General features: G+C 42.7%; 1 protein-coding gene across 2 annotated transcripts in view; it reads right to left on the bottom strand.

Moving 5' to 3' along the window:
• sh3pxd2aa (SH3 and PX domains 2Aa) overlaps positions 1 to 12,397 on the bottom strand; it is an 822,856-nt gene that overhangs the window by 189,354 nt on the left and 621,105 nt on the right. For both annotated transcript variants that reach the window (XM_068053246.1, XM_068053247.1), the window contains exon 8: positions 10,238 to 10,351. In XM_068053246.1, coding sequence (XP_067909347.1) covers positions 10,238 to 10,351 — 114 coding nt within the window. The remainder of the gene's footprint in view (positions 1 to 10,237; positions 10,352 to 12,397) is intronic.

The raw sequence follows: 12,397 nt of genomic DNA, 5'->3' as shown, positions 1-12,397 counted from the left end.
TATAACCAGGGAAAGAGTAGGACCCATTAGGGACCAAAGTGGCAATCTGTGTTTTGAGCTGGAGGACATAGGTGAGGTTTTAAATGATTACTTTTCATCTGTGTTCACTATGGAGAAGGATGGTGTTGGTGTAGAGATCAGGGAGGGGGATTGTGATATACTTGAGCTTATTAGCATTGAAAGGGAGGAAGTATTAGCTGTTTTAGCAGGCATAAAAGTGGATAAATCCCCAGGCCCAGATGAGATGTATCCCAGGCTGTTATGTGAGGCAAGGGAGGAGATAGCAGGGGCTCTGACACAAATTTTCAAATCCTCTCTTGCCACAGGAGAGGTACCAGAGGATTGGAGGACAGCGAATGTGATACCATTATTTAAGAAGGGTAGCAGGGATAAATCAGGTAATTACAGACCGGTGAGTCCAACATCAGTGGTTGGGAAACTACTGGAAAAAATTCTGAGGGACAGGATTAATCTCCACTTGGAGAGGCAGTGATTAATCAGGGATAGTCAGCATGGCTTTGTCAGGGGGAACTCATGTCTAACTAACTTGATTGAATTTTTAAGGTGGTGACTAGGTGTATAGATGAGAGTAAAGCAGTTGGTGTAGTCAACATGGACTTCAGTAAGGCTTTTGATAAGGTCCCGCATGGGAGATTGGTTCAGAAGGTAAGAGCCCATGGGATCCAGGGCAATTTGGCAAATTGGATCCAAAATTGGCTTAGTGGCAGGAGGCGGAGGGTGATGGTCGAGGGTTGTTTTTGCAAGTGGAAGCCCGTGACCAGTGGTGGACCGCAGGGATCGGTGCTGGGACCCTTGCTGTTTGTCGTGTACATTAATGATTTAGACGTGAATATAGGAGGTACGATCAGTAAGTTTGCAGATGACACGAAAATTGGTGTTGTCGTAAATAGTGAGGAGGAAAGCCTTAGATTACAGGATGATATAGACGGGCTGGTAAGATGGGCGGAGCAGTGGCAAATGGAATTTAATCCTGAGAAGTGTGAGGTGACGCATTTTGGGAGGACTAACAAGGCAAAGGAATTTTAAATGGGTGGTAGGACCCTAGGAAGTACAGAGGGTCAGAAGGACCTTGGTGTACTCGTCCATAGATCACTGAAGGCAGCAGCAAGGTAGATAAGATGGTTAGGAAGGCATATGGGATACTTGCCTTTATTAGCCGAGGCATAGAATATAAGAGCAGGGAGGTTATGATGGAGCTGTATAAAACACTAGTTAGGCCACAGCTGGAGTACTGTGTACAGTTCTGGGCACCACACTATAGGAAGGATGTGATTACACTGGAGAGGGTGCAGAGGAGACTCACCAGGATGTTGCCTGGGCTGGAGCATTTCAAGCTATGAAGAGAGGCTGAAAAGGCTAGGGTTGTTTTCCTTAGAGCAGAGAAGGCTGAGGGGAGATATGATTGAGGTATACAAAATTATGAGGGGCATTGATAGGTTAGATAGAAAGAAACCTTTTCCATTAGCGGAGGGGTCAATAATCAGGGAGCATAGATTTAAGGTAAGGGGCAGGCAGTTTAGAGGGGATTTGAGGAAAACCTTTTTCACCCAGAGGGTGGTTGGAACGCACTGCCTGAAGAGTTAGTCGAGGGGGGAACCCTCACAACATTTAAGAGATATTTAGATGAGCAATTGAAATGCCATAGCATACAAGATTACAGGCCAAGTGCTGGAAAATGGGATTAGAATAGTTAGGTGCTTGATGGCCGGCACAGACATGATAGGCCGAAGGGCCTGTTTCTGTGCTGTATAACTCTATGACTCTAACATCCTCAAAAAACTCCAACAGTTTTGTCAAACATGATTTCCCATTCATAAATCCTTGTTGACTATGCCCAATCAGATCATTATTATCCAAGTGTCCATTTATCATATCCTTTAGAATAGATTCTAATATTTTCCCTACTACTGATGTAAGGCTAACAGGTCTGTCGTTCCCTGTTTTCTTTCTCCCTCCCTTCTTAAATAGTCAGATTACATTCGCTACCTTCCAATCTGCAGGAACCAGTCCAGAATCTATAGAATTTTGGAAGATGATCACCAATGCATCCACTATCTCCATAGCTACCTCTTTCAACACTCTGGGATGTAGAATATCAGGTCCTGGGGACTTATCAACCTTCCGACCCATACTAATTTCCTTCAATTCCTCATTCTCCCTGGTCCCTTGGATCTCTAATTCTGGGAGATTCCTTGCATCTTCCTCAGTGAAGACAGACAGAAAGTAATCATTTAGCTTCTCTGCTATTTCTCTATTCTCCATTATAAATCTCCAGACTCGGCCTCTAACAGACCCATATTTGTCTTAGCGAAACGTTTCCTTTTTACATACCGATAGAAGCTTTTACAGTCCGTTTTTATGTTTTTTGCTACTTTACATTCATATGCTATTCTCCCTTTCTTTATCAGTTTCTTGGTCCTCCTTTGCTGTATTCTAAAATCCTCCCAATCCTCAGGTTTACTACTATTTCTGGCAATTTTATGGGCCTTTTCTTTTAATCTTATACAATCCTTAACCTCCTTTGTTATACCGTATGAGAAGAGAGTGCTGATTGGTTGGCAGTGAACTCTGATTGGTAGAGGCGTTGCTATTGAGAATGCACCAGTTTACGGTGACTGACAGTTAACTGCCAAGGTTTGTTTAAAATTTCAATCAGGCAGCTTGACTCTGATTGGTCAAGGCATTTCCCTGAGGAATGAAACAGCGAATGGCTGTCACTTGTTTAGCTGAAACAGGCACAATGTTTGTACATATTCTTTCTGTCTGCAAAGAACAGGGCCTTGTGTATTAATATATGTAGCTTCCAGTATGCGTAAATGTGCCACACTGCGAGCCTTACTGACAATCTTAAATTGGTTGTCAGCATAGTTTTTAGCTCATTGAGGATTATTTAGCAAATGTTGTCCAATCGCAGAATCACATCTAACGTTGGACACTGTGTTTTGAGTTTTGCAAGCACGGGCTGGTTGGGTATGGCCTGTGCTTTGCCCATTACAAACAGTGGGAGGGACATTTGATACGATCTGCCAGTTTTTGGGATGTATGGCCTATACACTTCATTCCTGAGGGCAATGCCTTGACCAATGAGAGTCAAGCTGCCTGGTTTAAATTTCAAACAAAGATTGGCAGTTAACTATCAGCCACCGTTAACTGGGTGCATTCTCCATGGCAACGCCTCTACCAATCAGAGTTCAATTGCCAATCAGCACTCTCTTCTCATACAGTATAAAGTTGTTGTTTTTACTTACATTGGTTATTCTTGTGGGTTGTCCTGATGAGTGCAAGACGAAAAGCTTCACAACATGTCTCTATTTTCAGCAATACTCAAGTTCTGTACTACCAAATGACTATCTCCCATCTAGATTTTTTTGCCAATGATTTTGACCTCTGGTTATTGACCTACTTGCCAGAGGGAACAGTTTTCCTCCATCTACTCTATCAATAACTCTAATCATCTTGCAAATCTTTCCATCAGATCACCTCTTAACCTTCTCTTTTTGAAGGAGAACAATCCTAACTTTCTTGATCTCTCCTCATGACTGAAGTCCCTCATCTGTGGTAATATCCTGGTAAACCTCATCTACACCCTTTCTAAGACCCTTACATTTTTCCTGAAGGGTGGTGTCCAGGATTGTCCACTATACTCCAGCTGATGCCTAACCATTGATTTATAAAGATCTAGCATGATTTCTTAGTCATGGAATGTTTACAGCACAGAAGGGGGCCATTCAGCATGTCGTGTGCGTGCTGGCTCTGTGCAAGAGCAACTCACCTAGTCCCACTCCCCCGCCTTTTCCCATAGCCCTGCAAATTCTTTCTCTTCAGATAATTATCAAATTCCCTTTCGAAAGTCACAATTGAATTTGCCTCCACCACACTGTCAGGCAATGTATTCAGATCCTAACGAGTTGCCGTATAAAAATGATTTTCCTCATGTCGCTGTTGCTTAGAACCATAGAACCATATGGGCGGCACAGTGGCGCAGTGGTTAGCACCGCAGCCTCACAGCTCCAGGGACCCAGGTTCGATTCTGGGTACTGCCTGTGTGGAGTTTGCAAGTTCTCCCTGTGTCTGCGTGGGTTTTCGCCGGGTGCTCCGGTTTCCTCCCACATCTAAAAGACTTGCAGGTGATAGGTAAAATTGGCTGTTGTAAATTGCCCCTAGTGTAGGTAGGTGGTAGGGAATATGGGATTACTGTAGGGTTAGTATAAATGGGTGGTTGTTGGTCGGCACAGACTCGGTGGGCCGAAGGGCCTGTTTCAGTGCTGTATCTCTAAATAAAAAATAAATAAAGGTTACGGCACAGAAGGAGGCCATTCAGACTATCCTATCTGCACGGCTGAAAAAACTAGCCGCCCAATCTAATCTCACTTTCCAGCATCTGGTCCTAGCCTTGCTGGTTACAGTGCTTCAGGTGAATGTCCAGGTACCTTTTAAAAGAATTGAGGGTTTCTGCCTCCACCACTGTTCCTGGCAGTGAATTCCAGACACCCACCACCCTCTAGCTGAAAAAGTTTTTCCTCATGTCCCCTCTAATCCTTCTACCAATCACCTTAAATCTCTACCCCCTGGTAATTGACCTCTCCACTAGGGGAAACAGGTCCTTCCTGTTTACTCTATCTTGGCCCCTCAATATTTTGTACACCTCAATTAAGTCACCCCTCAGCCTCCTCTGTTCAAAGGAAAACAACCCTAGTCAATCCAATCTTTCCTCATAGCTACAACTTTCAAGCCATGGCAACATACTTGTAAATCTCCTCTGTACTCTCTCCAGAGCAATTATGTCCTTCCTGTAATGTGTTGACCAGAACTGTACATAAAACTCCAGTTGTGGCCTAACCAGCATTTTACACAGTTCCAGCATCACATCCCTGCTTTTGTATTCTATACCTTGATCAATAAAGGAAAGCATTCCATATGCCTTCTTCACCACTTTATCTACCTGTCCTGCTACCTTCAGGGACCTGTGGACATGCACTCCAAGGTCTCTCACTTCCTCTACTCATTTCAATATCCTCCCGTCTATTGTGTATTGCCTTGCTTTGTTTGCCCTCCCCAAACGCATTACCTCACACTTCTCTGGATTGAATTCCATTTGCCACTTTTCCACCCACTCAACCAAACCATTGATATCATTCTGGAGTCTACGGCTATCCTCTTCACTAACAACTACACGGCCAATTTTGGTTTCTTTTGTTAGACAGCTTAAATCAGCGTCCTCTGGTTCTAGATCCTTCTAGCAATGAGGACAGTTTCTCCCCATCTACTCTGTCCAGGCCTCTCATGAGCACCTCTATCAAATCTCCTCTCAACCTTTTCTCTAAGCAGAACAGCCCCAGCTTCTTTAATCTATCGACATAATTGAAGTCCCTGGAACCATTCTTGTAAATCTTTTCTGCATCTTCTCTATTGTCTTCACATTCTTCCTAAAGAGTGGTGCCCAGAATTGTACATAATACTCCAATTGAGGTTGAACCAGTGTCTTCTACTAGTTTAACATAACTTTCTTGTTTTTGTACTCTATGCCTCTATTTATAAAGCCCAGGTCCCATATGCTTTATTAACCACTTTTTCAACCTGCCCTGCCACCTTCAATGATTTATGCACATTTACCCCCAGGTCCTTTTTCTCCTGCACCCCCTTTAGAATTGTATCCTTTAGTTAATATCGTCTCTCTTCGCTGCTCCTACCAAAACATATCACTTCACATTCCTCTGCATTAAATTGCACCTGCCATATGTCCGCCCATTCCACCAGCTGTCAATGACCTCTTAAAGTCTAACCTAACAGTTCACAATACTTCCAAGTTTTGTGTCATCTGCAAATTTTGAAATTGTGCCCTGAACACCGAAATCTCGCACCTCCCCCATAACTAGGGAATATTGGAAGATTATGGCAGGCACTTACACTATCTCCACTCCCATTTCCCTTTGCAACCTGGGATGCAAGCCATCCAGACTTATCATCTCTTAGCATTATCAGCCTTTGCAGTACATCCTTTTCCCATCCCATCTATTACTTCTACCATCACCGCTTCTACTGATATTTTATGAGCATCCTCTTCCTTAGTAAACACTGATACAAAGTACTCAAGTTGTATTCTAGCCTTGCCCCGAGCCTCTAAGCATGTTATGATGCTGTACACATTGCATTTGTGATTTTGAGAGGGTCCCTGATTTGGGGCTGGGGGTTTCCAAGTTGGAAGTGAAACCTAGGTTAGACAAACAAAAGTCCTGTGATTGAAAACAAACAGTTGTTTTTTTGTTTACCAAGGACATGTGACTGGAGGTTAAGTTTCAGTTCGTCAAGAAAACTCTATACAGTGTTAAGGCAGCAAAAAGGCTGTGTGTTTTTTCACAAGAAGTGAGCTGGAAAGTTGGGTGTTGTTTTAAATGTTTCCCAGAGCTGCTGAACTGAACCTATTTTCTGGGAGCTATCCTTTGGAAAATAAAAGTTGCTACCATTGTTTGCGGTGCCTTTAAAAGTGTTACGTAAGACAGGACCAGTGAAGCTACACCACCAGGACTGCTGTGAGCAAAACCATGGAAGTTCCAGAAGGGTGTGCAGTTTTGGTGGAGATTCTTTGAAGATGTGACAAAACACATTGATGAAGGAAGAGCAGTGGATGTGGTGTATATGGATTTTAGCAAGGCATTTGATAAGGTTCCCCATGGTAGGCTCATTCAGAAAGTGAGGAGGCATGGGATACAGGGAAAGTTGGCTGTCTGGATACAAAATTGGCTGGCCCATAGAAGACAGAGGGTGGTAGTCGATGGAAAGTATTCAGCATGGAGCTCGGTGACCAGTGGTGTTCCGCAGGGATCTGTTCTGGGACCTCTGCTCTTTGTGATTTTTATAAATGACTTGGATGAGGAAGTGGAAGGCTGGGTTAGCAAGTTTGCCGATGACACGAAGGTTGCTGGAGTTGTGGATAGTGTGGAAGGCTGTTGTAGGTTGCAACGGGACATTGACAGGATGCAGAGCTGTGCTGAGAAGTGGCAGATGGAGTTCAACCTGGAAAAGTGTGAAGTGATTCATTTTGGAAGGTCGAATTTGAATGCAGAATACAGGCTTAAAGACAGGATTCTTGGTAGTGTGGAGGAACAGAGGGATCTTGGGGTCCATGTCCATAGATCGCTCAAAGTTGCAACAAAGTTGATAGGGTTGTTAAGAAGGCGTATGGTGTGTTGGCTTTTATTAACAGGGGGATTGAGTTTAAGAGCTGCGAGGTTATGCTGCAGCTCTATAAGGCCCTGGTTCGACCACACTTGGAATATTGTGTTCAGTTCTGGTCGCCTCATTATAGGAAGGATGTGGAAGCTTTAGAGAGGGTGCAGAAGAGATTTACCAGGATGCTGCCTGGACTGGAGGGCATGTTTAGTTTAGCTTAGTTTAGAGATACAGCACTGAAACAGGCCCTTCGGCCCACCGAGTCTGTGCCGACCATCAACCACCCATTTATACTAATCCTACACTAACTCCATATTCCTACCACATCCCACCTGTCCCTATATTTCCCTACCACCTACCTATAATAGGGGCAATTTGTAATGGCCAATTTACCTATCAACCTGCAAGTCTTTTGGCATGTGGAAGGAAACCGGAGCACCCGGAGGAAACCCACGCAGACACAGGGAGAACTTGCAAACTCCACACAGGCAGTACCCAGAATTGAACCCAGGTCGCTGGAGCTGTGAGGCTGCGGTGCTAACCACTGCGCCACTGTGCCGCCCCCATGTCTTACGAAGAAAGATTGAGGGAGCTAGGGCTTTTCTCATTGTAGCGAAGAAGGATGAGAGGTGACTTGATAGAGGGGTACAAGATGATGAGAGGCATAGATACAGTTGATAGCCAGAGACTTTTTCCCAGGGCGGAAAGGGCTATCACCAGGGGGCATAATTTTAAGGTGATTGGAGGAAGGTTTCGGGGAGATGTCAGAGGTAGGTTCTTTACGCAGAGAGTGGTGGGTGCGTGGAATGCGCTGCCAGCGGTGGTAGTAGAAGCAGATACATTAGGGACATTTAAGCGACTCTTGGATAGGTACATGGACGATAGTAGAATGAAGGGTAGGTAATTAGTTTGATCTTAGAGTAGGTTAAAAGTTCGGCACAACATCGTGGGCCGAAGGGCCTGTACTGTGCTATGTTCTATGGTATCAGTGAGGCTCGGATTGCAGAGAAACTGCCATCGAGTGAAAGCTGGCATTTGCATCTTGGGGAGACGGGATCTAGCGATCTACTTGAAAAGATCAAAGACCTGAAGGACTTTGGGACTGTTCAGTGCCACCTTGCTGATAAGACTTTTCTGAAGACCTGTAAGGACTATCTTGTTGCATCTGATAGTTTACATGTAACCTTTAAGATATATATCGACTGTGATTTAAGCGTTAGTTCATGTTTAACTTATGCTGGTTTTGGTTTGAGTATTAAAGTAAAATTTATAAAAGTGATATCTTCTCTGTTTGGTTTTTGGCAAATTGGCATCAGTCTGCAGATTTGATTCTTTTCATTTGTTGGTGGTCTCCACGGGGATCATAACAAAATATCACCCTCTTTGTCCCTAATAGGCCCCACCCTGCCTCTTACTACTTACATACCGATATAAAATTTTTGGGTTCTCTTTTATGTTAAGTGCCATTCTATTCTCATATTCTCTCTTTGCCAGTCTTGATTTCCTCTTCACTGTCCCTCTCAATGTATTAGGCCTGGTTCTCGCTTGAAGAATTCACCTGACATACATCATAGATCCTCTTTTTTATTTCATTATTTTCTCTATCTCCCTCGACATCCAAGGAGCCCTGTCTTGCCAGCGATATTCATATCCTACGAATTAATAAAAAAACATCTACTGCGCTACGTTGATTAACCTTCTCTGTTACCTCACCAAAACATTCAATTAAGAATGCAGGATTGCTGAATTTATCTAGTTGTTGGATTTAAGAAGTCACTTTCCTCAGTCTGTTTTGAGATATAGATCCAACATTCTGCAAAACACAGAGGAATTTCCACAACACACTATACGGAGTCTTAATCTTAGTTGAAAAAGGACATTTATAGGACTTAGCGTTAAATGCTCTCTTTAATTTATTGTAATTCATATACCATAGCCAATCTCACAAGAATAAGGGAATGGTCCCAAAGGACCTGAGGTTTGAAAATCGTCTGTTCAAAGAAGGGGAGAGGTATACACAAGCCAACAACAGGCCAATCGGCCTAACTTCTGTTAGGTGGGGAAACTTATAGGACAATAATCTGGGAGAACATTAATTGGAACTTGGAAAAATATGGGCTGATAAATGAAAGCCAGCACAAATTTGTCAATGGCAAATCATGTTTGACTACCTTGATAGATTTCTTTGATAAAGTAACAGAGAGGGTTGATAAGGGTAGTGTGGTTGATATTGTATATACGGACTTTCAAAAGGCATTTGATAAGTACTACATAGTAGACTTGCTAGCAAAAGTGCTAGGGATTAAAGGGGCAGTGGCTACATGGATACAAAATTGGCTAAGGGACAGAAAACAGACTGGAGGGAAGTGTCAGCAGGCATGAAGGTACAAAGTTTTTGAAGGGACAGTTTGCCAAGGTAAAATTGTTCCATTGGATGAGGCAACAATATATTTATGTATAAAGGTGAATCCTTACACTTAATAATATTTTCCATTAGTAACTGAAAAAGCACCCTGGGCTTGTTCACAATTAGTCATGTTCTCCAACATAAATAGCTGACCCCTACACAATTACAATTTAGACACTTTGTTTTATTTACATTCAAAGCTCAAGATTCCCTTGGACATCTGAAAATTTGTGTCTCTCTGCCAAAAGTTAGGACTGGCTATAGGTCTTCCAACCCTGATGCATAACTGCACCTCAGATATCCTAAACCCCAACCTCAAGTCATGGTCTGTGCTAGTTAACTTGAACCCTAAGCTTGGGACAGTAGCTCTACCCCAGGTAAGCTAGTCCTCAATCCCTGCGGTTCCAAATTTATTCCAGATGCTGAAATTGTCATGAGAATGGAAAGTGACGAAAAGACTAAGCAGGTCTGGCAGCTGAAATTGTCACATCTGTGACACTGTCGTATCTGAGCTTATTAAACCCATACCACTGGACAATGTCCTACCCGAGATAATTAAACACACACCACTGGGCGCCGATTCAGCAAAGCAGCAATTGGTATTTTTGGATGGTATGTAAAGAGCACTGGCTCCATTACCTTCTCCAGCTCTTGTAGTGCTGATGTCCAGGTCATCTCGGGTTCCATTTTGTGACTCTAGGTATGTAGCTGGGACCCAGCCCTGTTCCTCCGCTGTACTCACAAACCACCAACCTGAAATAGAGAAAGCAAAAATTATTCAGTCTTCCATTTAGTGTGAACTCAGTGCTGGCGCTGAGACTTCTGTGAACTCTAACATTAGGCGTTTTTTTCATATGCTGGTCACATGAACCATGAAAAAAAGGAAGAACTTGTATTTATATAGTGCTTTTCACGACCATCACATGTCTTAAAGCGCTATAGAGCCAACAAAGTACTTTTGAAGTGTAGTTACTGTTGTACTGTAGGAAACACGACAACCAATTTACACACAGCAAAATTCCCAGAAACAGCAATGTGATAATGACCAGATAATGTGTTTTTGTGATATTGATTAAGGAATAAATATTGGCAAGGATACCGGGGAGGACTCCACTGATCTTCTTCGAAATAATGCCATGGGGGATCTTTTACATTCATCCGAACAGGCAGACGGGGCCCCGATTTAACACCTCATCTGAAAGATGGTACCTCTGATAGTTGTCATGGTTCTGTAGTTTTTTTTCTGGGAATGCGTGGTTTGCCTTTAAGGCTTGCAAAGTATCAGTATTGCTTTAAGAACCAGCAAGCCTCAGGAGTTGTAGGAAGGTGCAATTTCGTTGCCTTAGAAACAACCATTTGGAGACTGCAATTCAAAGGGTGCATTCTCGTTACCATAGATACAGCCACTGGGAGTGATTATCAAGAGATACATTTGTTACAATTCAATTTTGAACTGGCTTTTTAGCTGAAGACAGTTTGTTGTAACAGATCACAGACACAGAGGACACACAGACAGACAACTGTGGTGTTTAGCAGCTGAAGTAAGAGCTCTCAACCATTTAACCTGAAGGAATAGAATTTTAGTCTGTTTAATTATTATCTCTCAAAATTCTAAAAAAAGTCAAGCCAAAAACAGAGATCTCTGGTAATTTGAACTGAAGGAAGGGAAGTTAGACTGTGACAATCTTTTAGCCCTCAAAAACTCTAAAGTCAGATTGATTCTATTGAAAGTGTTTGCAAGTCATTAATTGTTGAAATTTGCTGGAAAGGAAAACATCACCTACTGCTGGAGTTAGACTACAGACTGTTCTACTGTGGAAGAACCTTTTTTTCTGCATTGGACGACTGTGACGACTTCAAGCAACATTCTGTGAGGACTTCAAGCAACATTGGACTGTAAATTTGCAAGGACTCAATTTTTTTCTATTTTAAATGTTGTTTATATCTTCATAGTGTTTAAGAATTTAGTTCTTCTAATTAAAGAGTTAATTTGTTGATTTAAAGATACCTGGTTTGGTTAGCCTCATTTGAGGGTTTTGGCTGGGTCTTTCTTTAATTTGGAAAACTTTTAAATGATATGTTAGGTGATCTGTGGAGCGACGGGACTGAATTAACAGTGCGTTTCTCCCACTACAATCAGAATCGTATATTTTGATTGGGGGCTTTGACTGGAGCAGTCAGCCATAACACAAAATTGAACCCAAAACCTTGTGACTCAGAGGTGAGAGTGCTACCAACTGAGCCACGGCTGACACTAAAAATACAATTATCCTGCCAAACTTGGGCTGTGTCAGTAGAGAGCAACTTGAACTATTTAACTATGTGAAAGGACTGGTGGTTACAGGTCAGTCACTGGTAGTGAGATTAATTTGTAATTTATTTTGCAGGTTATTGCTACAAATACAGTAACTGTCCCCCAGTGGTAAACCTGGAAGTGGTACTGAGAACAGAGAAGGTTCAATGTTATGAATACATGTCAACAAGAAATGTAAGGTGTCAGCCTTTGGCTCAGACTACCTTTGCCATTTCAGAAGCTTTGTGTTTATTGCCTCTAGGTCAGTTGATTCTGGGTTCAAGTCCCACTCTGGAAACTTGATCAAATAACCTTGGCTGACACTCCCAGTGCTATACTGACAGAGTGCTGCACTGTTGGAGGTGCCACCCTTCAGGTGAGATGTTAAATCGAGGCTCTCTCTGACTCTCAAGTGGATGTAAAAGAGCCATTGCCACTATTTACAAAGGAGAAGGGGAATTTTCTAAGTGTCTTGGCAGCATTTACCCCTCAACAAACATCACCAA

Source organism: Heterodontus francisci, chromosome 20 (genome assembly GCF_036365525.1).
Source record: "Heterodontus francisci isolate sHetFra1 chromosome 20, sHetFra1.hap1, whole genome shotgun sequence".
NCBI classification, from domain to species: domain Eukaryota; kingdom Metazoa; phylum Chordata; class Chondrichthyes; order Heterodontiformes; family Heterodontidae; genus Heterodontus; species Heterodontus francisci.
The sequence above is the reverse complement of the archived record's forward strand: the minus strand, read 5'-3'. Positions and strand labels throughout refer to the sequence as shown.